Genomic DNA, 25,133 nt, shown 5'->3' on the forward strand with positions numbered 1-25,133 from the left:
TGAAAACAATGATCGGTCCCTGTGGCTTGTATAGCACCTCTCATCAGTTGGAATACAATAACTTTTGCATAGATTATGGTGAAGACATTTTTCTGTTTTCCTATGATTACAGACATGTGCAGGAACCACCAACATTAATTACAGCACACTAGACCACACACAACCTAAAAGTGCACTTTCAAATTGAGTTTATAATAAAAAAAATACAAAAAGCGCCTCTTTTTTTGAGGTGTTTATTATAACTCGGACAACATATACAGTTATTTTAAACACTTTCAATAGGGATTTATGAAAATTCAAAGTGTTTTCTTTAAAATAATACAATTTTTTTTTAAACAATTTTTGCATTTACACCTCTGCATGTGGATTTGGGAAGCTTTTAAATTTGGGTTGGCAAAGTCCAGGTGGAAATCCCAAAATAACAGCAGAGTTTAACTGGTTAACAGAGAGAAAAAATGTTTAACACATTTCTAATAAATCATTTCTAATAACTGATTTATTTTATCTTTGCCATGATGACAGTGAATAATATTTGACTAGATATTTTTAAGACACTACTATACAGCTTAAAGTGACATTTAAAGGCTTAACTAGGTTAATTAGGTTAAAGTTAGGGTAATAAGGCAAGTCATTGTATGACAGTGGTTTGTTCTGTAGACAATCAAAAACAGATATAGCTTAAAGGGGGTGATAATATTGACCTTAAAATGATTTAAAAAATTCAAAACTGCTTTAATTCCAGTCGAAATAAAACAAATAATACTTTCTCCATAAGAAAAAATATTATAGGAAATACTGTGAAAACCGTATAAACATGTTGGTATTGGTGGTTTACGAGGACTGTCCATAGACAAAATGTATTTTCTACAGTAACTGGCCTAATTACCCTAACTTTACCCTAATTAACCTGGTTAAGCCTTTAAATGTCACTTTTAGCTGAATACTAATATCTTGAAAGATATCAAATTTACCTTTGTGGTTCCATAATGAACCTTTAAAATGAACATTTTGAAAAGGTACCACCCAAGTGACAGCTCTTGAACCTTTATTTAGTCTATAGACCTTCCCTCGCGTCATTTCTCCAGCTTGTGTTTAATTAACCTCAGAATATAACCGGCCCTTCATCTCAATGTTGGCGGTAAAGGTTTAATTCGATGGCCCAGGTGTGAGAGGAGTGTTGGTCTCTCAACGCGGGGGCTCAGAGATCAGTCATTCAGGCGTGAGTGTGTGTGTTTGGAAGCGTTAAATTGACCGCGAGTGTTTAGTGGTTAGCAAACATCTGCTCCTCCTCTGTCTGTCCCAGAGACACAGGAGAGAATATTAAGAGAGCAAATTCCTAATAGCATTTTCACGCCTTTGAAGGCCGCTAAAGGGTAGGAGAAGCAGTGTTTCCCACAGACTTGCACTTTATGTGCGGCATTTCATATACAGTTGAAGTCAGATTTATTAGCCCACCCTGTATATTTTTCCCCAATTTCTCTTTAACGGAGAAAAGTTATTTTTTAACACAATTCTAGTTTTAATAGTACTGCTTTTATTTTAGCCGAAATAAAACAAATAAGACTTTCTCCAGAAGAAAAAAAGTATTATGGGAAATACTGTGATTAATTCATTAGCTGCAATTCCACTGTCGGGCCAGTGCGAGCCAGGGCTTTCATCAGGCCGGGCTGGGCCAATCGCCTGGGAGGTTGAGTAGTGAGGCCAAAATCATGTTGCGTTTTCACTGTCGGGCTTGTAGCTCTCAGCTCTCAACCCCGCCCCCAGAACATTCCCCGAATCAAACGTCACACAACCCAGCAGGAATCAGGCAGATAAAGCGCACCATCACATCATCACGAAACCAATAAAATGAAGACAACCCAAACAAACACATAACACACTACTGTCAGCATTACATTATATGTCTACACGCACAGGCTTGTGTATTTCTATTCATTTGTTTACTCGCCGGTTGAAGCAGTGGCGCAGTAGGTAGTGCTGTCGCCTCACAGCAAGAAGGTCGCTGGTTCGAGCCTCGGCTCAGTTGGCGTTTCTGTGTGGAGTTTGCATGTTCTCCCTGCGTTCGCATGGGTTTCCCCCCGGGTGCTCCGGTTTCCCCCCACAGTCCAAAGACATGCGGTACAGTTGAATTGGGTAGGCTAAATTGTCCGTAGTGTATGAGTGTGTGTGTGAATGTGTGTGGATGTTTCCCAGAGATGAGTTGCGGCAGGAAGGGCATCCGCTACGTAAAAACGTGCTGGATAAGTTGGCGGTTCATTCTGCTGTGGCGACCCCGGATTAATAAAGGGACTAAGGCGACAAGAAAATGAATGAATAAATGAATGTTTAATTGCCGACCGACTATTGGCATCATGCATCGAGTGGTCTTACCACTAACGGAGGGACCCAGCGCAGTGAGCGCACCCATCCATAATATAAAACCACAGAAATTCTCCGGTATTAACTAGGTATTTAATGTATTTTATAATATCCTCATTGCTTTCCATAGTAGAAAAAGCAAATACTATAGAAGTCAATGGTTACAGGTTTCCAACATTTTTCAAAATATCTCCTTTGGTGTTTAACAGGTTTAAAACAAGACTATGTTTGAAGCAAGAGAATATTCTGACAGAATTTCCTTTTAAGTGAACTGTCTATCTCTTTAAGCACACGCATAAACACACACACACACACACACATCTGCCAGCTCCCCGTCTCTTAAGCCGATACTTCAGCCATCAATCATTTTCTCTCCCTTCACTTGTTCCAAACCAGTTTTGAGTTTTGAAGAAAGCTGAAAACCTGTAACCATTGATTTCCATAGTATTTGTTTTTCCTACAATGGAAGGCAATGGTTACAGGTTTTTAACATTTTTCAAAATATCTTCTGTGTTCAACAGAATATAGAAACTCATAAAGGTTTATAACCACTTGATGGAATGTAAACAGTGAGTAAATGTTCAATTTTTGAGTGAACTACCCCTTTAAATCTCCCTCATAAGGTGTGCTCTTTAGCTCTGCTTTACTCCCTGCCATCTTCAGATGCTCTTTTCCACCACACCCGCCAGGAGAGGCAGAAACCTAGAGCTAGGGAAATATGCGTGTCCTCCTACTGCCCCCGTTTCAGATTCACACCATCGACTTTCCCATGCAGAGCTGAGTCTGTGGAAGTATTTGGCTCTGTCCGTCAAAGAGCTCGCTTTAAAAGAGATACGCAAGTGTGCTGGAGAGCCATCTAGTGCTCAGAGCAATGCCGCAACACCACCAGCATTTAATTTCAGATGATTAAACCCTAAAACACATCATGCTGGTAGAATTTGATTTAATATTTGGCATCCGTCAGGTAGAATTAGATCGGTTATCAATCCATATGAGTTTGCTGAAAGTTTATATAAATAAAGTGATAAATACAGTTGAAGTCACAATTATTTGCCCCCCTTTGAATTTTTTTTCTTTTTCGAATATTTCCCAAATGATGTTTAACAGAGCCAGGAAATTTTCACAGTATGTCTGATAATATTTTTTCTTCTGGAGAAAGTCTTACTTGTTTTATTTCGGCTAGAATAAAAGCAGTTTTTAATTTTTTCAACTCCATTTTATGGACAAAATTATTAGCCCCTTTGAGCAATTTTTTTGCGATAGTCTACAGGACAAACCATCATTATACAATAACTAATTACCCTAACCTGCTTAGTTAACCTAATTAACCTAGTTAAGCCTTTAAATGTCACTTTAAGCTGTATAGAAGTGTCTTGAAAAATGTCTAGTCAAGTATTATTTACTGTCATCATGACAAAATTAAAGCTGGCTCAGTTGGCAATTCTGTATGGAGTTTGCATGTTCTCCTCGTGTTGGCGTGGGTTTCCTCCGGGTGCTCCGGTTTCCCCCACAGTCCACAGTGAATTGAATAAACTAAATTGGCCGTAGTGTATTAGTATAACTGAGTTCACATGAGTCTTTCCCAGTACTAGGTTGCAGCTGGAAGAGCATCCGCTATTTAAAACATATGCTGGATAAGTTGGCGGTTCATTCCGCTGTGGCAACCCCTGATAAATAAAGGGACTAAGCCGACGGAAATGAATGAATAAAAAAAACGTATCTTTTAGGAGGACATGTGCTGAAAATGCATATCACATGACTACATTCACACACAGCCACACACACTGTCATGAACTCGTCTCAGCTCCAGAGAGCAGTGCATATCGGACAGTTTATTAAGGATGTCCCGCTGGATCGCGTCTCACTATAGTTGTTAAACATGATATTCAGACATCCCAAGTCTCCCGGTAGTTCCGGTAGTCCCCTGCAAATGCATGGAGACTCCCGTATGCCCACAAACGAGTGATAATCTCCCGGAAATCGGGCGTCTACCTCACAGTCCTCAAATAAGTCCCCCCCCCCACCACACACACACACACGCTTTTCACATGACAACGATGCCATTGTCCATCGCGATGTTAAACATTAGACATCGTATGATGCCAAATTAGTCGACATCGCCCAACCCTAATAGACACACACACACACACGTTTTCTACTTTCACGCAAAATTATGGCATAGTATATCTTGGCGTGATTCATTCATTCATTCATTTTTCTTCAACTTAGTCCCTTATTTATCAGGAGTTACCACAGTGGAATGAACCGCCAACTATTCTGACAAATGTTTTACACAGTGGATGCCTTCCAGCATCACCCCAGTACTGGGAAAGCCTAACTGTTTACTTCTGTCAGATTGTTTTTCTAAATAACAATAAAAAACTTCCCACTGTCAATACTTGCTAAATATTGATTAACTAATGCAGGACACATGTAATATGCAATATAATATATATGTATGTGTTTATATATAATATTCATATATATATAATTATTTTCAAAATATATAAAATGCATAAATCTGTGAAAATAAAATTGGTTCAAAAATTATACTTGGCTGAATTATAGAGACTGTAAAACAAGCAACATTCGTTAGTTTTTCTTCAGCTTAGTCCCTTTATTTATCAAGGGTCACCACAGCGGAATGAACCGCAAACTTATCTACTGGGACTGGGACTAGTGAAACATCCATACACACTCATTCACACACACACACACACACACACACACACACACACACACACACACACACACACACACACACACACACACACACACACACACACACACACACACACACACACACTACGGCCAATTTAGCTTATTCAATTCACCTACAGCTCATGTGTCTGGACTGTGGGGGAAACCGGAGCACCCGGAGGAAACCCACGCCAACATCATGGCAAAGATATAGGAAATCAGTTATAAGAAATGAGTTATTAAAACTATTATGTTTAGAAATGTGTTGAGCAATTCTTCTCTCTGTTAAACAGAAGTTAAAAATAATTTAAAAAATAATTTAATAAAATAATTTAATAATTAATTAAAATAAGATAATTTAAATAATAATAATAATAAATTAAATTATTAAATTAAAATAATTTAATGATTTAAAAAAATACTTCTGAGGGGTAATAATTCTGACTTTAGCTGTACCTTACATTTCACTCCATTGTCTTCTTCATGTTAGCGTATTGTTGTTTGAAATAAAAAGAAGGAAAATACTGTCTAACGTGTAAAAAGGGAAGATGGATGCAGTGCTTTGTCCCCTTCCATGTTGGCTCTTATTGGATTATCTAAGTGAAGTCACAGGGTGGCTGAAAAACACTCCTAAAATATTCCGTCGGTAACGAGAAGATTCAATCAGACAGATTTAGGGCTGGTGTTGAGTCTCCAATGCAGCACATTGTGGGCAGCGTCGCGGGACGGATCCCAGCGGATGTGCTCTTATAAGAGGCTCTCTGTTTGTCCAGCAGGCATGTGAACGCTCTCTTTCCAACAGACTCTTAATGATCATCACTAATGGGTTCATGGCATTCTGATTCATTTATTGAAACTGTAAGTGTCCTTGGAAAGGAGTTGGTTTTTCAAACATGGAGAAAAGTGACTTTGATTATGGTTTAACTCTGTCAACACAATGGAAATCTACTGCTGTGGGATTAGAATATACACACTGTTTTCAGTGTACAGTGGGGGATATAAGTATTGAACACGTCATGTGTTTACCTGGGAATAATGTTTCTAAAGGAGCTGTCAATATGGAATTGAGCCAGATTTTGGTAAAATAATAATAATAATAATACAAATATACAAATAAAACAAAGCAAAAAAACAAATCTGAGAAATGAGTTCTGTCTAATGACAATCAAATGACACAGAGAAAGAGCTGAACTATTGAAATGTATTTAATACTTTACGTAAATGGCTTTTAGGCTACGCAGTGGGCAAAAAGGTCGCTGGTTTGAGCCTCGGGTGGCTCAGTTGGCATTTCTGTGTGGAGTTTGCATGTTCTTCCTGCGCTCGCGTGGGTTTCCTCCGGGTGCTCCGGTTTCCCCCACTGTCCAAAGACATGCGGTACAGGTGAATTGGGTTGGCTAAATTGTCTGTAGTGCATGAGTGTAAATGAGTGTGTGTGGATGTTTTCCAGAGATGGGTTGCAGCTGGAAGGGTATCCGCTGCATAAAAATGTGATGCATAAGTTGGCGGTTCATTCCACTGTGGCGACCCCGGATTAATAAAGGGACTATGCCGACAAGAAAATGAATGAATGAATAAAAGGCTTTTTTTGGTGCTGGCAGCTTAAAGACGTCTAAACAGAGTGTAAAAATCTTGATGGTTCTGTAGATCTCGTCTTTCAAATCTGATCTTTATTTCGTTTTCTCTATTGGATTGGAATCAGGTGATTGGCTGGGCCATTCTACAGCTTGATTTTCTTTCTCTGAAAGCATTAGAGAGTTTGCTCGCCTGTGTTTTGGATCATTAGCTATGTTTCCATCCACCTATTTTTATGCACATTTTGAATATACGCATAAAAACCAGTTGATGGAAACGCCAAGATGTGCATACATTTTGAAATGTGCTTAATGAACATGCTCATCACTGAGTAGGATAAACTTTTTATTCAATAAGAAAAGATGTGCATAAACTACAATGAAAACACCTTTACCGAACAAATTCCAGTATGCGCATTAATAAGGTCATGTGATTTAGTTATAAGAGATCATGTGATGATAAAAATGTCTGTGAATGAACAAACTAGCAGGCTGAGCACACTGTAAACCATCTGAAATGTTGTTTTGGTCATTCTAAAACACCTTAACCATTTCAGTATTATTATATTTCAGTTATATTATTAATGACCTCCAAAATCAAAATCTGTGCTCTGCGTCTGACACCTTCAAACGCCACCGTGTGTTCACTGCGTGTCAGGATGGCTTTTGAGGTGCAATTAATTTATTAAATGAAGAAAAGATTCACGCAAAATTCCATTTTTACTGAAGATATTTGGCGCCAGATAATCAGGAAGTGACGATTTTGTTCTCTTTGACTTGTTGAATGGAAATGCTCCTTTATTCGTATGTCTTTTATGCGATAATCCAGTTTTGTACATGAAGTTCATTCGCATTTTTGGATAGAAACATAGCTTATGACTTACTGAAATGTCCACCCTGGTTTCATCTTCATCATTCTGCTAATGTAGATGTTGGACTGAAGCAGCTCATATTCATTTACACTGAGGAAGGGCAGACGGTTGCTGTAGGACTACTGAGAGATTTCAGCTGCTGTCTGGACTTTCACTGCCTTTCTACACCTCCCTTTCTTCATGTGTTCAATACTTTTTCTCTGTGTCACTGCATTTTATTACACATAACATAATTTGTTAATTAATTAGTTTGATTTCTTTGCAAATATGAGTTTCTTTAGTTATTTCAGCCACACCTTTAGAAATAATTTTTCTGAGAAAAGTAGTGCTGTGTTCAATTCTTACTTCCCCCACTGTAGTGCACTACCAGGCATTCTGAATGAAATTATGTTTGTTACCTTCAAAAAATGCTGGGTTGTCATGACCCAACACTGAGTTATGACAACAAATCATTTTTTAGAGTGTAAGGAGGAATACAATTAATTTGATTCGTTCATTTGTTAAATGACATGTAAAATGAAGTGTTATAAATGTGTTTTCTGGAAGGGTAAAAGGACATACAGTTGAAGTCGATATTATTAGTATTGTTATATTTTATAAGTTAAGTATATATTTTTTTCCAATTTCTGTTTAACAGATTTTTTTCAACACATTTATAAACATAATAGTTTTAGTAACTCATTTCTCATAACTGAATTATTTTATCTTTGCCATGATGATAGTAAATTATATTTGACTAGATATTTTTCAAGATGCTAGTATACAGCTTAAAGGGACATTTTAAGGCTTAACTAGGTTAATTAGGCAAATTAGAGGAATTGGGCAAATCATTGTATAACAGTAGTTTGATCTGTAAATAATCAAAAACAATATTGCTTAAATAAGTTTGAGCTTAAAATGATTCAAAATTAAAAACTGTTATGTTAGCATGAGACTTCTCAACCTTGTCACAGATGTTGTAAAAAGATCTTATCTTCCTGTGCTGTAGATAAGCTGATACCATTGTGTCTGTCTCTGTGTGTGTGAACAGCTGGTGTCTGCAGACGGCTCTCATGGTTCTGATGGCGGTTCTGTGTGCGCCGACACTCAGGCTGACCTGCAGCCTCCGCTGGAGAGAACTGGAGGCATCGGAGACTCCAGACCCCCTTCCTTCCAGTGGGTGAACTATACAGTGTGTGTGTGTGTGTGTGTGTGTGTGTGTGTGTGTGTGTGTGTGTGTGTGTGTGTGTGTGTGTGTGTGTATGATGCATTAAAAAATTAAATTCTGTGCCAAAATCAAATATTCTGGATACACTTGCCCGAAAATCTAAATAAAAAATGTAAAATTGTAATAATTGTTTATTATTTTATTGAATACTATAACAATATATATATTTATAAATTCTTTAAATGTAACTCAAATTACTGATTAAAAAACACAACGCAATAACAAAGCCACATTTTATTGACTAAACTTTTATTGACAAGATGAAAAGCGTCATTTTACCAGTGTTGCCATGATAGTCACTGACCAAAAATTCTGTGCATGCTTAACTCTTTCCCCGCCAACATATTAAAATCAAGCTTGAAGACAAAGGAATTGTCTGTAGACCTCTGGGACAGGATTGTCTCGAGGCACAAAGTTGGGGAAGGTTACAGAAACATTTCTGCTGCTCTGAATGTTCCAGTGAGCACAGTGGCCTCCATTATCCGTAAGTGTAAGATATTTGGAACCACCAGGACTCTTCCTAGAGCTGGCCGAACATCTAAGATGAGTGATCGGGGAAGAAGAGCCTTAGTCAGGGAGGTGATCAATAACCTGATGGTCACTCTGTCTGAGCTCCAGCTTACTTTTGTGGAGAGAGGAGAACCTTACTGAAGGACAACCATCTGTGCAGCAATCCAGCAATCAGGCCTGTATGGTAGAGGTGCCAGATGAAAGACACTCCCCTCCTGGAATTTCCAAAAGGCATCTGAAGGACTCTCAGACCATAAGAAACTACATTCTCTAGTCTGATGAGACTAAAATTGATCTCTTTGGAGTGAATGCCAGGCGTTACCTTTGGAGAAAACCAGGCAGCGCTCATCACCAGGTTAATACCATCCCTACAGTGAAGCATGGTGGTGGCATCATCATGCTGTGGGGATGTTTTTCAGCAGCAGGAACTGGAAGACTAGTCAGGATAGAGGGAAAGATGAATTCAGCAATGTACAGAGACATCCTGAATGAAAACCTGCTTCAGAGTGCTCCTGACCTCAGACTGGGGCGACTGTTCATCTTCCAGCAGGACAATTACCCAAAGCACACTGCCAAAATATCAATGGAGTGGCTTCACAATAACTCAGTGAATGTCCTTGAGTGGCCTAGCCAGAGCCCAGACCTAAATCCTATTGAACATCTCTGGAGAGATCTGAAAATGGCTGTACACCGTCACTTTCCATCCAACCTGATAGAGCTTGTGAGGTACTGCAAAGAGGAATGAGCAAAAATTCCCAAAGACAGGTGTGCCAAGCTTGTGGCATCATATTCAAAAAGACTTGAGGCTGTAATCGCTGCCAAAGGCTGTGAATACTGATGTACGTGTTATTTTTTTTTTAGATTTTTATTTTCAATTCATTTGCAACAATTTCGAAAACTCTTTGTTCACTTTGTCATTATGGGGGATTGTGTGTAGAATGTTGAGGAAATAAATGAATTTAATCCATTTTGGAATAAGGCTGTAACATGAAACTGAAGCGCTATAAATACTTTGCGGATGCACTTATTTTAAACCTTATTAAAAAGAGACATAATAGGTTCCGTTTAACATCGTGTTAGCAAATACTTTAACTAACATTAACCAATGGAATTAAAATGATTTATTGGTTGCAGAAATGACTAAACTTTTGTGAAATTGCTAAAATCCTCCTACATATACTTGTTGTCTTTGCATATCAAATGAATACAGGAAAAACAACCTTAAATTTCAACATGACTTAATATCTTTAAATAACAACAACACAATGCAGCTGACAGCCTGGAGGCGGTTAGAGACAGGAAGTGCTCAGTGTTGACATAAACTCATTAGCCTTCAGTCTGAAAGGTTTCCTCTAATGTGAACTAATCAGAGCTCTAACTCAAGAGAGCACTAGCACGTCAATACCTTTAATGACATCTGCCTGATCACAGCGAGTGTGTTACGACTCGCAGATCTGTGTGTGTGTGTGTGTGTGTGTGTGTTTCAGTTCTCAATAAGCTTCAGACTCCATTACTTGTGAATGTAATTAACCCTGCAGGCCCTCATAGAAAGACACGCTCATCGATTGAAATCAATGTTTTACCTACAAAGGCATCGACTGCTTCAAGTGCTCGTTTCAATGGGAAAGCGGATAAGAGATAGAAAAACCCTGGTGGAGGTGAAGCGTTATTAGGCCTGTTAAGCTAATTAAATCAAAACTGGCCTTGATTAAACTGCAAAAGATTTATTTAGAATAATTATAATAGTCAAGTAGTGTTTCCCAGTGATGGGTTGCAGCTGAACAGGCATCCGCTGCGTAAAACACATTCTGGATAAATTGGCAGTTCATTCCACTGTGGCAAACCCAGATTAATAAAGGGACTAAGCCGAAAAGAAAATGAGTGAATGAATGATAGTCAATGTTCAAAGTGAATATACCCAGCAGTCACAGGACGTCAACATGATGTCAGATTGACGATGTGCTCTGACATCATGGGATGTCGCATTTTGTTTGGAAAGGAAAATCGGCTTGATGTCATGACCCAACCCAATATCAACGTCACATTTGACGTCATCATTAGACATCAAAATGACGTTGTCCTAAGATGCTGGCTAGACATTGAATTTTGGTCACCTGACGTCACGAATTAAATCTGACCTAATATTAACGTCTTATGATATTGTGTGCCTGCTGGGTTGTTTTTCTTCACCCATCCTCACATCTCTTTTTAGGTTTGCTTATAATTATGATAATAATTTATATATATCAAATAGGGTCTGTTCCGATAGTCCAGTGGTTAGTGCGTGGATATATATCACAACATCGCTCCAGTTGTCCCGAGTTCGAGCCTCGGCTCGTGGACGTTTCCTGATCCTGTCCCCCTCCTGTCTATCCCACTTAATTTCCCCTCATCCCACTGTCCTATCAAATAAAGGCAAAAATGCCAAACAAAAAGAATTATAGATACACCAAATCGCAATTTCATCAGTAAAATGTGTAATTGTAAAAACACGAAGCAAGTTTTTATTCCATGATAAAAGTGTGTCAGTATATTTGGCCATACGCTTGTAGGATATTTCAAACATTATACAAGTAATTACATAAAATTAATGCTACTGAGAAAGAACACTTAATTTTAGCTGATTCCTTTAAAAAATCCTTTATTTTAATCGCATTTTGAAAGTAAAAGTAATTTTTTCAGTTTATTTTTCACTGCAAAAAAAGCTTTACTTACTGTTTTTGTCTTGTTTCTAGTTTAAATACCCACAAACTTAAATCATTTTCTATCTTTAAATCATTTTCTATCTAGACAAGCCAAAAATGTGGTCTTTTTTTCAGAAATAATAAATACATTTTGTACTTAAATTATTTTTAAAAGTTTTTCCTTCAAAGGAGCAAAATAATCTTGTTTTCGCAAGAAATAAAATGATTTTGCCTCCCTCATTGCCAGATTAGTTTGCTATTTTGGTCCCACTTTATATTAAGTGTCCTTAACTAATATGTACTTACACAGGAATTAATAGTTTGTTACAATGTACTTATTGTGTAAACACATGTATTTACTGTGTACTTATGCTTGATTAAATACATGTATGTAATGACATCTGTAATTAACTTTTGTTATTACGTTGGTAAATGCACTGTTGACCATCCCTTACACCTTAACCCACCCTTAAACCTACCCATGCCACCAAACCTCTCCATAACTCAACCTCTATCCCAACTTAAAAGCACCACAAGTGTTCTCAAATACATTATAAACACAGTAAGTACATTGTATTTATTTTTTTTATGTAAGTACACAGTAGTTAAGGACACTTATTATAAAGTGGGACCGCTATTTTTAAGGAAAAACTCCTAATTATGACATTATTTTTACTGAAACAATGCTTAATGATTTAAGAATTTTTACATATTTAAACTAGAAAAAAAAGACAAAAACTCTAAGTAAGAAAAGCATTTTTGCAGTGTTATTATTAAGTACTCTTTGTAAGGGTATATTATTATATACAGTACACTGTATACACTGTACACTGCAGTATTTTCATTTTTCACTGCAAAAAATGCTTTTCTCTCTTAGATTTTTTGTCTTTTTTCTAGTTTAAATATGTACAATTTCTTATATCAAGAAGCATTTTCTAGACAAGCAAAGCAAGTGTCTTGTTTTAAGAAATAATGAAATAATCTGGCAATGGGGTAAGCAAAGTCATCTTGGTTTTTTCCCGTTTGAAAAAAGATTATTTTGCCGGCAGCTAGCTCTCTGCAACTCTCACATGGTCGCCCACTGAAGCTAAGCATTGCTGTGCCCGGTCAGTACCTGGATGGGAGACCACATGGGAAAGCTAGGTTGCTGCCGGAAGTGGTGTTAGTGAGGCCAGCAGGGGGCGCTCAACCTGCGGTCTGTGTGGGTCCTAATGCCCCAATATAGTGACGGGGACGCTATACTGCTCAGTGAGCGCCGTCTTTCGGATGAGACGTTAAACCGAGGTCCCGACTCTCTGTGGTCGTTAAAAATCCCAGGATGTCCTTCGAAAAGTGTAGGGGTTTAACCCCGGCATCCTGGCCAAGTCTGCCCACTGGCCTCTGTCCATCATGGCCTCCTAACCATCCCCATATTCCAATTGGCTTCATCACTGTCTCCTCTCCACCAATCAGCTGGTGTGTGGTGTGCGGTCTGGCGCAAAATGGCTGCCGTCGCGTCATCCAGGTGCATGCTGCACACAGGTGGTGGATGAGGAAATCCCCCCACTGTGTGTAAAAAGCGCTTTGAGTGCCCAGAAAAGCGCTATATAAATGTAAGGAATTATAATTATTATTATTATAACCCCACTGGCAGATTATTTAGATTGTTTTAAGAAAAATCTCAATTATTTTTGACATATTTTTCTCAGAAAAATGTTGACAATGTTTTGCTCGTCTAGAAAATGCTTCTTGATTTAAGATTTTTAAAATATTTTGAATAGAAACAGCTTTAAAACATCTAAATAAGAAAGCATTGTTTGCAGTGTACACTTTATTTTCTCAAGAGCAAGTCTATTTGATTTCAAACATGTATTTTGTTGTGTATCATTTTGAAATCCCTTTGGAGGAATTGAATGGTCAAATATGTCTGGAATCTCCATTTAGTCTCCACTTCCCTTCCTAATCTGCAACTGCAACTACCGCTAACTGTATTGCATTCATTCATTCATTTTCTTGTCGGCTTAGTCCCTTTATTAATCCGGGGTCGCCACAGCAGAATGAACCGCCAACTTGTTGCCCAAGGATGCCCTTCCAGCCGCAAACCCATCTCTGGGAAACATCCACACACACACACTCATACACTACGGACAATTTAGCCTACCCAGTTCACCTGTACCGCATGCCTTTGAACTGTGGGGGAAACCGGAGCACCCGGAGGAAACCCACGCGAAGGCAGGGAGAACATGCAAACTCCACACAGAAACGCCAACTGAGCCGAGGTTGGAACCAGCAACCTTCTTGCTGTGAGGCGACAGCACTACCTACTGCGCCACTGCCTCGCCAACTGTATTACAAACCTAAATAAATAAATTACTAATGCTTTGCTTCTTACACTTTACATACCAGAAACTCGCCTACAGCACTTATTCATTGTTGCTCTTATAGTTGTGTAAATTGCTTCCTTGTCCTCATTTGTAAGTCGCTCTGGTTAAAAGCGTCTGCTAAATGACTGAATGTAAATGTGGAATCACGGCTGCTGAGAAAGGGCGTGTGCTGTAGCGCTCTACTGGTATGTCAAATGTTTATTATTTCACCGTGCAATTTTCACACTCTGCGTTGGTCAAAATAAAGCCAGTATGATTTATTTTGATAAAACCCTACAGCACAGTGATAATTTCCCTGTCGGCATCAGTGCATGCAGCCCTCCACATTTGTGGCTTTCCCACTGGTCTGTTTGTGGCTTTGTTGGTCAGTGGGTCTCTTTATCTGCGTGTAACCACATGTGTTTGTCCTGCTGGTGTTTCCTGTCTGTGTGTGTGTGTTTCCTGTTCTGTCCGTCAGGCAGCAAGCCTCCCCTCTGCGCCAGTGTGTTTGTGTGCAGGTTAATTATTCATGGGCTGAACACACAGACAAGAGCAGTTAATTACAGCTGTGCTCGCCCTCTGCTGGTGAACATCGGAACTGTCGGACGGGATTTTTTATCACAGTTAAACACTGTACTTTGGCACAGACACACATGGGATCTGCTGACATTTATGATGCCTTCAAAAACCATTGTGAAACATTTATTGGTTAGTCCTAAAGGGGTCAGATTATGCTTTGCTTGCTTTAATTTGTAAAGTTGCTGTTAAAGAACATTTTTTTAACGTTATAAAGTTTTCTTCTTCTGTCTTGTTTTGAGGTGATTTTTGACATTTGTAGTCAAAAATTGCTACAGCGGGTTAAATAAGTATTGAACACGTCATGTATTTTCCTGGAAATAATGTTTCTAAAGGAGCTGTTGACATGGAACTGAGCCAGATGTTAGTAAAAACCCAAACAATACAAACATAAAGATAAAACAAATCTAAAAAAATCCAACCCAGGCTCATGGTGGACACGTAGCCCTTTCTGGAGGTACATATTTGTGCAGTTTTTGTTTTCGCGAATCCGCAAGAGGCCGATGTGTGCGCTTTTTCGCATCTCGAACGCCTCTCGGGAGCGCGCGCTGTTCTTGCATAAAAAGCCGCCAGAGCCTGCTGTCGAGCGACCGTCTATCCGACTGACTGACTGACTGAACGATCGACTAGGCGGCCAGCTAATCGGCCGACCCAGCCACCCTCCTCCTCCTTCCCAAAACCCAAGCAACGATTTACAAAAGCCGTCCAGAAAAGAAAAGCAAAAGCCCTCGTCCGATTTTGACCGAGTTTTTAGATTTCACTGCATTCTCGCCCTGTCATGAACTCGTTCGCTTTTATTTTTTGGATTCTGTTTTTCATCTTACCTGATTTCTGGAACCGCTCTTCCCCAGACTCGAACCTGGTCATCGCTGCGGCCGGCTCCTCCTCCTCCGGGGCTCCGCTCCGCCAACGTAACACTATACGAGCTAAGCGGACAAACCGGTTGCGGCGGGAAATCCCTCCACACGGAGATGAGCCGTCTTGAGCAAAGTAATTTAATAAATAAGGAAAAGACGCAGCTTCTTTACTGCAGCAAATTCTGTCTTTCTTTTCATATTTGGCACCAGTTTATCAGGAAGTGACGATTTTGTTCTCTTTGACTGATTGTATAGAAACGCTGCTTTATTCGCAAATCTTTTATGCCATATCCCAGTTTAATTCACAGCTTTAGATGGAAACATACAGCTATTGAACCTCTGAAATCATTCGTTGTGGTGACATGGCCTGTATGAAGGTCGCTGGTTCTAGCTCCAGCTGGGTCAGTTGGCATTTCAGTGTGGAGTTTGCATGTTCTCCCTGTGTTGGTGTGGGTTTTTTCCGGGTGCTCCAGTTTCCCCCAAAGTCCAAAGACATGCGCTATAGGTGAATTGAATAAACTAAATTGGCCGTCGTGTATGTGTGTGTATGTGAGTGTGAGTGTGTATGTGTGTTTCCCAGTACTTGGTTGCGGCTGGAAGGGCATCTGCTGTGTAAAACATATGCCGGAATAGTTGGAGGTTCATTCCACTGTGGTGACCCTTGAAAAATAAATAAGAGACTAAGCTGAAGAAACATGAATGAATCAATGAAGATTCACAGATTTTTTTTCTGTCAAGCATCCTCCTTTCATCATTGTGTTTTTCTCTTTTAATTCAGTGCAAATGCCGCAGGAAGTCAGGATGACTTGGGCAATGATACAGAGCCAGAGGTGGGCCCATCGCTAAGGAGAGAGCGGGAGAGAGAGAGAGATCGAGACCGAGAGAGACCTCGAAGGAAAGACACACATGACCATGGTCAGTTCACCCATACGACTGGGCTGTTGCTAGAAGGGATACAGCTGCAGGACGTTGACGAGATTTATTTATATTGTTTATTAAACTCCCCATAAAGTTTATTTTATTAATGTCTACCCCTACACCTACCATAATCCTACTCATAATAGTAATGTAAAAATATTAATTATTGTTGTACAGTGTCCAAAAGAGTTACAGTAATGTAAAAACAGTAATTATAATGAGAATTATTTATATTTTGTATTAAATTACTTATTATTTGTATTTTATTAATGTCATCTTACCCCTACCCCAACCCTAAACCCACCCCTCACAGTAATATAAAAATATGAATTAAAGTTGTAGAGCAGGGGTGTCCAAACTGGGTCCTGGAGGGCCGGTGTCCTGCAGATTTTAGCTCCAACTTGCCTCAACACACCTGCAAGGATGTTTCTACACTTTAAACCCTAATGTTGTCTTTACTTAAACAATGAAGTAAAGTTGACTGAACATAACTTAAAATTTAGCATTTTGGTCCTATCACAGAAAAATATGAGTTAATTTAACTTATGTACCATGAAAATGCATAAACCTAAGATTTCATGTGTAGTGAGCTCAAAGTCATAATTAATCCTTTGAAAAAAAAATAGGTAGTTTTCACAGATGTAGTCTTGACTGTAAAATTCTAATATGTGCAACCTTTTAAGTGCAGGGTCTTTTTTTAAATCAGAAAACAAATGGGTTCAGGTTTAATTATTCATCATAATGTGAATAAATGGCTCCTTATTTTTTGTTTTGAATTCATTTAACATTCTTTCATAGTATGTTATTGCACATATGCACACACATGCATATATATATGTATATATACACACAGTTGAAGTGAGAATTATCAGCCCCCCTGAATTATTACACTGCTTGCACTGCAAAAAATGCTTTTCTTACTTAGATTTGTTGTCTTGTTTCTAGTCCAAATATCTAAAAACTCTTAAATCAAGAAGAATTTTTTAGACATGCAAAACATACTGCCTTGTTTTAAGATATAATATGCCAAAATTAGGTGAGTTTTCCCTTAAAACAAGCAAAATAATCTGCCAATGGGGTAAGCAAAATAATCTTATGTCAAAAGGAAAAACATGATTAATTTGCTTACCCCATTGGCAGATTATTTTGCTTGTTTCAAGGAAAAACTCCCTTAATATTGGGATATTATTTCTGAAAACAAGACAATATATTTTGCTTGCCTAGAAAATGTTTCTTGATATAAGAATTTTTAGATATTTGGACTAGAAACAAGACAAAAAATCTAAGTAAGAAAAGCATTTTTTGCAGTGTGTTTATTTTTTCCTCAATTTCTGTTTAACGGAGAGCAGATTTTTTCAACACATTTTTAAACATAATAGTTTTAATAACTTATTATTAATTACTACCCAACTCTATACATCTTAAAATGACATTTAAAGGCTTAACTAGGTTAATTAAGTTAACTAGACAGGTTAGGGTAATTAGGCAAGTTAATATATAAGATGGTTTGCTCTGTAGATTATCGAGAAAAAATACGGCTTATAGGGGCTGATAATTTTGTCCCTAAAATGGTGTTTAAAAAATTAAAAACTGCTTTTATTCTAGCCGAAATAAAACAAATAAGACTTTCTCCAGAAGAAAAAATATTATCAGACATACTGTGAAAATGTCCTTGCTCTGTTAAACATCATTTGGGAAATATTTAAAAAAGCAAAAAAATTGAAGGGGGCTAATAATTCTGACTTTTAAAAAAAAAAAAAAAAAAATATATATATATATATATATATATATATATATATATATATATATATATATATATATATATATACCAAACTTAGTACTAAGTAAATAAACTTAAATATGCAAGTTTTGGGAGACTCCATTTCTCAATTAAATTGAGGCAACGAGTTCAGTCAACTTATATTAGGGTTTTCAGTGTAGAAATCCTAGTAAGAGCTTGATTAGCTAGCCCAGGTGTGTCTGATTAGGGTTGGAACTAAACTTTGCAGGACACCGGCCCTCCAGGACCGAGTTTGGACATGTCTGTTGTAGAGTATCACAAAAATGACGCTTTGTAATGTGAATGTGCTGTTTAGCGAGTGTGTAACCGCATCGGGCTTGTTTAATTAGTGAGTGTTAATGAGTTAAATTAATGTGTTGTGTTGTTTGTTGCAGGAGGTCGGCTGAACGGTCACTCTCGAGCGGAGCGCCGGCCGGACATCGCCGGATATGAGAGCTCATCCACACTGATGAGCAGCGAATTGGACACCACCAGCTTCTTCGACTCAGAGGACGACGACTCCGCCAGCAGGTCAATTCCTGACTGTTCTTGCTCAGTTTTTTCACACTACCAGACAATTTGACAATAAGGATAAACGGTGGCTCAGCGGTTAGCACTGTCGCCTCACAGCAAGAAGGTCACTGGTTTGAATCCCGGCTGGGTCAGTTAGCATTTCTGTGTGGAGTTTGCATGTTCTCCTCATGTTGGGGGTTTCCTCCGGGTGCTCCGGTTTCCCGGGGGTACCCTGAGCCTGTATAATTGCAGTTATCAGCATATGAGTGTAGCATATGGCTCCTTTAAATACATGTTCTTCTTATAAAGGCGCCTTAATGCACTTTCAAATCACATGCTCTGGAAAGCCAACACAAAGCATGCTTTTCCATGCTCTGACACACACACAACCACCCTTATGCAGACGATTGGCTGGTGGGAGTCACTTGACTCTCGCGACCAATCAAAGCAGAGAGCTCAAAATGTATAGGAAAGACAGTAAATGCATGATTTCTGACGATTAATCTGTGATGCCACTACAGGTTCAGCAGCTCCACCGAGCAAAGCACATCGTCCCGTCTCATGAGACGCCATCGCAGACGCAGACGGAAACCCAAAGCACCCAGGATGGAGAGGGTGAGACTTTTGTGTCTGATGAAAACCTCACGTGCGTATCATTGTTGAGTGTTTTTAAATGTGTCCTCGTGTCTCTTTCTCTCCAGTCCTCATCGTTCAGCAGCATTACTGACTCAACCATGTCTTTGAACATCATCACTGTCACTTTAAACATGGGTGAGTATGTGCACGTTTGCTTTGTATACAGTTGAAGTCGAAATTATTCGCCCTCCTGTGATTTATTTCCTGTGATATTTCCCAAGTGATGTTTAACAGAGCAAGGAATTTTTCACAGTATTTCTTATGATATTTTTTCTTCTGAAGAAAGTCTTATTTGTTTTATTTCGGCTAGAATAAAAGCAGTTTTTTATATCATTTTAAGGTCAAAATCATTAGCCCCCTTTAAGAATATATATTTTTTTTAATTGTCTACAGAACAAACCACTGTTAAACAATGACTTGCCTAATTACCCTAACTTGCTTAAAAGACCCAATTAACCTAGTTAAGTCCTTAACTTTCACTTTAGGCTGAATACTATTATCTTGAAAAATATCCAGTAAAATGTACATACAGTTGAAGTCAGAGTTATTAGCCCCTTTGAATTTTTTTCTTCTTTTTTTTATATTTTCCAAATGATGTTTAACAGAGCAGGGAAATTTTTACAGCATGTCTGATAATATTTTTTCTTCTGGAAAAAGTCCTATTTGTTTTATTTCGGCTAGAATAAAAGCAGTTTTAAATTTTTAAAAATATATTTTAAGGTCAAAATCATTAGCCCCTTTAAGCTATTTTTTTTTCCGACTGTCTACAAAACAAACCACTGTTATACAATAACTTGGACGTTCATTCACAGAACGCAAGTTTCTGGAGGGCACATAAATCTGCAAAAGTAAGAGCAGATAAGAAGAAGTAAAACAAGAAGTCTCTTTGTAAGCAAACATCAGAGCTTTAAATCGTAAGTGAGGATTGGTGGCATTGTTGATTTTTTTTTTAAGTTTTGCTTCACAAAACAATCGATTTGTGTTGGGACAACATGAAGGAGTAAAGTGAACTTATTAGTTTTTATAAATTTGAACATGAAACAATTAAGTTGTCACAAAAAAAAACTTCAAGAATTGTGTTGTTTCAGCTCATTTTAAATAAGTAGTTTGAACAAACAGCAAACGACTAAGCCAAAGGACAATGAATGAATGACTAAATGATAGTGTTATTTAATATAATACTATGATTTTTCAAAACTTGTTTTCAGAAGTTTGGATTTTCAGACCTCCGAATTTCCGAATTGCAACTAATTGGAAAAACTTCCATCTTTTTTTGTTGTTGTTGTCATGGTTGCTATACATATGGTAAGTTTGTACTTCGATTTTCATCTGTCTATCTTGTTTTTGTATCGTCCTCTTGCAACAGAGAAGTATAATTTTCTGGGCATTAGTATCGTCGGGCAGAGTAATGAGAGGGGTGATGGAGGAATCTACATCGGCTCCATCATGAAGGGTGGAGCGGTGGCTGCTGACGGACGCATCGAGCCTGGGGACATGCTTCTGCAGGTCTGACTTCACTGCTCAACGTATACTCTTAAAAACTAAATTATTAGCCCTCCTGTGACTTTTTTTTATTTATTTTTTTTAGTTTAAACATTGTCATACAAATTGACAAAGGTTTACATTTTCAGTTTAGCAAACAAAATACAACATGAATAATATATATCCTGTGAAATTGTATTCTTTTTCAAATATTTCCGAAGTGTTGTTTAACGGAGAGGAAAAAAATGTCAACATGTTTTTAAACAAGCTGGTTTTACTACCAAATTTCTAATAACTAAATCCTAATAACTTTGCCATGATGTCTGTACATAATATTTTACTAGTTGTTTTTATTAAGAATTTATTAAGGGGCTAATAATAATGACCTTAAGCTGTTTTTTTAAGGTGCTGTTTAAAAGTTTTTGACTCGTATAAAGCATAAAAATACTATAATATGTTTGCAGATATTTAAGAAACATGCTAAGTGAACGTTCTAGTTTATTTGAAAAACAACGCTGAAGTCAGATATTCTGTTTTGAAAATGTGTCTTTGTTTTGGTAATTTTAACCCGCCCAATGACAGTTTAGCCAATTATATTTCAGCACCCCGGGTTGCCTTGGTGGTAAACAGGGTATTTCATTTATTCAGTCATGAATGAGTATGCGTCCGCGACCGAAATGCGACCTCTGGTGGACAGTAGCAGACTCCAAAATGAGACGGAGATTCAGAGTTCCACATGGGGTGGTTAGTAATTTGCAAAAAATATAAACATTACAAACACAAACATTAGTTGAGCAGGTTACATTGTAACCCTGTGTCCTAACAACACGCTACGTGACGAGAGTTGCAGTGATGAGCAATTTGGCTGTTTGCACCAGGTGAAACACGACAGAAATGTAAATCCAGCCATTCAGAAGCACAGAATAGTGCACTCACTGCACTCCAATGCAAGGGTAAGCTTTATAATCTAATTAATACATATTAAACCTCTTTGACATTATTAAATGTAGATGCTAAATCACTGATATATGTTGGCTTGCACTGAGTCACAGTTTTAAAGTACAATTTCAATCAGTTTATTTTATTTTCAAGATCTGAGGTGAACCATCTGCTGCTGCTTTCATTAGTATGGTGATAAATGTCTTGTAAAATGCCATTCAAACTCACATTGTTAGCATTTAACTCTGAATAAAGCACATGAGGTATACCTGAGGTGATCATTGTCAGTTTATCCTGTTGTTCAGCTGTGAGAAATAGATGCCGTTTCTAATATATCAATTCGAGGTGTTGGTTAGGACAAAAACTTCTTTTAATATGGAAAGTATTCCTTCTATCACGTGCCATTGCTTTTACTTAAAACGCAACTTAAATCAGCCTTTAGGCTCGATAGCTCTTGTTGATATCTGGCAACCTGCGTTTGCGTGTTTTGAACCAGGGGTGCAATACCTAGTTCAACCACTGGGTGTCAAACTTGCATACTGCATCTTTAAAATAAAATAAACCAAAAAAGTATTCTAGTCAAACCAAAATAATTAAGAAAAAATTCATAGAAAATACTGTAAAATAATACTTAAACAGGACTTTGGAAATATTTGAAATAAGATACAAATATGCTAAAAGGGCTAATAATGTCGCTTTTAGCTGTACTGATTTTTTGCTGACTGTTTTTTGCTATAGGTGAATGACATCAACTTTGAGAACATGAGTAATGATGATGCAGTGAGGGTCCTGCGAGAGATTGTCCATAAACCTGGGTAAGAGTTTGTGGTTCTCTGTTTTGTGGTTATGTATTATGGTTATGCAAATACATTTAAATCAGCACTGATGTTCATCACGATTGCTCCGCATGTTCATTTGTAGACCGATTACACTGACCGTAGCCAAATGCTGGGATCCAAACCCTCGTAGCTGTTTCACTCTTCCACGAAGTAAGTGATACAGAGATATGAAGGTATGATATGGGGATGTAAAATATTTCACATCTACAATAATATAGTTATTTTTGTTTTAACCTTGTGTAAGCTGAAATGATCAAGTATGTCGCTTACTTTGCACAAGATAAACAAATAATCTCTGTTTTTTGGGCTTTTATTGAATCAAAGCACAACATTTGTGTCTTGAAGCTCTGCACACTGTATTAATTCATTCACAAATGAATCTACTATTGAGTGAATCATTTGAATCCGTGATTTAATGAATCGCTCGTCAAGACTGGGACTTGCTGGCTGTTTTAATGCCATATTTATTTTCATGTTAAACAAAAACTAGCCAGTTTTTTATAATTATTTTAAATATAATTATCTAAAAAAAATCCATTATTATTCATTATCATTTCTCACATCATAAAGTTAGTTAGTTAGTTAGTTAGTTAGTTAGTTAGTTAGTTAGTTTATTAGTTAGGTTATTTATATAGCACATTTTTTACAACACAACGTTGCCCAAAGTGCTGAACACAATCAATACTAAAAATAAAATCTACATCACATACATAACAATTAAAACATAAGGCAAACCCCTCAACATTAAAAAGGCTTGAATACTAAGGAACAAAGATGGCGTTTCAAACGCTTTTTAAAAACAGATAGGGGTTGGAACATGTCTAATGTGGGGTGGATGCAAGTTCCAGAGTTTTGGGGCGACAACAGCAAATGCTTGATCCCCACTTCCCTTACACCGGGACCTTGGTATAGAAAGAATAAATTCATCAGAAGACCTCAGTGACCTACCTAAAGACAATATACAGTGAAAATGTGCACAGTATTTACTATTATAATTTTCTCAAAGTCTTATTTCATTTAGTCTTTCGAATTGGCTACAACACAAACCACTGTTGTCCAATGACGTGCCTATTTAACCTAATTAAGTCTTTAAATTGCACTTTAAAAATTAATACGATTAATGGAATGTATTAAATTTAATATTATGTACTGTAATCATGACAAAGACAATAAGAATTAGTCAATAAAAACTATTATGTTCAAAAAATGTGTTGACAAAATCCCTCCGTTAAACAACACTTGGGAAAAATTAATATTTCACACGATGGCTACAGATTTTGAATTAAACTGCATATTAATAAGATTTATTTCTTATCGCCCACCCCTAACATGAACTGTTGTTTTAAACCATCTCATTTGTTACCATCTACAGTGATCATTCATTCCCCCCGTATCTGTTCAGGTGAGCCGATCCGTCCCATAGACCCTGCAGCCTGGGTGTCCCACACGGCGGCGATGACGGGGGCGTACCCAGTGTACGGTATGAGCCCTTCCATGAGCACAATCACCTCCACCAGCTCCTCCATCACAAGCTCCATTCCAGAGACTGAGCGTAAGTGTTTCCCATAATCCACCTCTGTCCTGCTGTCTGTCGCCAGAGGACCACTTCATCTGCCAGTCCACCGCTTACTGTGTTTCAATTGTAGCCTTTAACAACTGACCAATGAAAAATAAATATCTGTGAACAAAATACATGAAATGTCTAATGAAAACCGGCCATTTTATATGAGCATCGACTACAACTGTGGAAAATAAGCACACTTTGTAAGCTTGATCAAGAGAGGTTATTATAGAAGTAGTATATACAGTGGGTACAGAACGTATTTAAACCCCTTTAAATGTTTAACTCTTTGTTATATTGCAACCATTTGCTAAAACCATTTAAGTTAATTGTTTTTCCTCATTAATGTACACACAGCACTTCGTATTGACAGGGAAACACAGAATTGTTGACATTTTTGCAGATTTAATAAAAAGAAAAGTATGACCTCAGTATTCAGACCCTTTGCTCAGTATTTAGTAGAAGCACTATTTTGACTTAATACAGTCATGAGTCTTTTGGGGAAAGATGCAACAAGGATTTGGGGATCCTCTGCCATTCCTCCTTGCAGATGCTCTCCAGTTATGTCTGGTTGGATGGTAAACATTGGTAGACAGCCATTTCTAGGTCACTCTAGAGATGCTCAATTGGGTTTAAGTCAGGGCTCTGGCTGGGCCATTCAAGAACAGTCGAGTTGTTGTGAAGACACTCTTATTTTAGCTTTGTGCTTAGGGTCATTGTCTTGTTGGAAGGTAAACATTTGGTGCAGTCTGAGGTCATGAGCACTCTGGAGAAGATTTTCATCCAGG

General features: G+C 37.9%; 1 protein-coding gene across 2 annotated transcripts in view; it reads left to right on the forward strand.

Moving 5' to 3' along the window:
• The window catches only part of dvl3b (dishevelled segment polarity protein 3b), a 59,410-nt gene that overhangs the window by 26,455 nt on the left and 7,822 nt on the right, over window positions 1-25,133 (forward strand). The window contains exons 3-11 of one of the 2 annotated variants that reach the window (XM_087293549.1): window positions 8,532-8,656; window positions 16,456-16,592; window positions 18,771-18,906; window positions 19,410-19,503; window positions 19,590-19,659; window positions 20,891-21,030; window positions 22,684-22,760; window positions 22,867-22,934; window positions 24,187-24,336. In XM_087293549.1, coding sequence (XP_087149675.1) covers window positions 8,532-8,656; window positions 16,456-16,592; window positions 18,771-18,906; window positions 19,410-19,503; window positions 19,590-19,659; window positions 20,891-21,030; window positions 22,684-22,760; window positions 22,867-22,934; window positions 24,187-24,336 — 997 coding nt within the window. The remainder of the gene's footprint in view (window positions 1-8,531; window positions 8,657-16,455; window positions 16,593-18,770; window positions 18,907-19,409; window positions 19,504-19,589; window positions 19,660-20,890; window positions 21,031-22,683; window positions 22,761-22,866; window positions 22,935-24,186; window positions 24,337-25,133) is intronic. The other variant, XM_087293550.1, reaches the window with a different exon arrangement.

Source organism: Danio rerio, chromosome 18 (genome assembly GCF_052040795.2).
Source record: "Danio rerio strain M-AB ecotype USA chromosome 18, GRCz13ab, whole genome shotgun sequence".
In the NCBI taxonomy this organism is placed as follows: domain Eukaryota; kingdom Metazoa; phylum Chordata; class Actinopteri; order Cypriniformes; family Danionidae; genus Danio; species Danio rerio.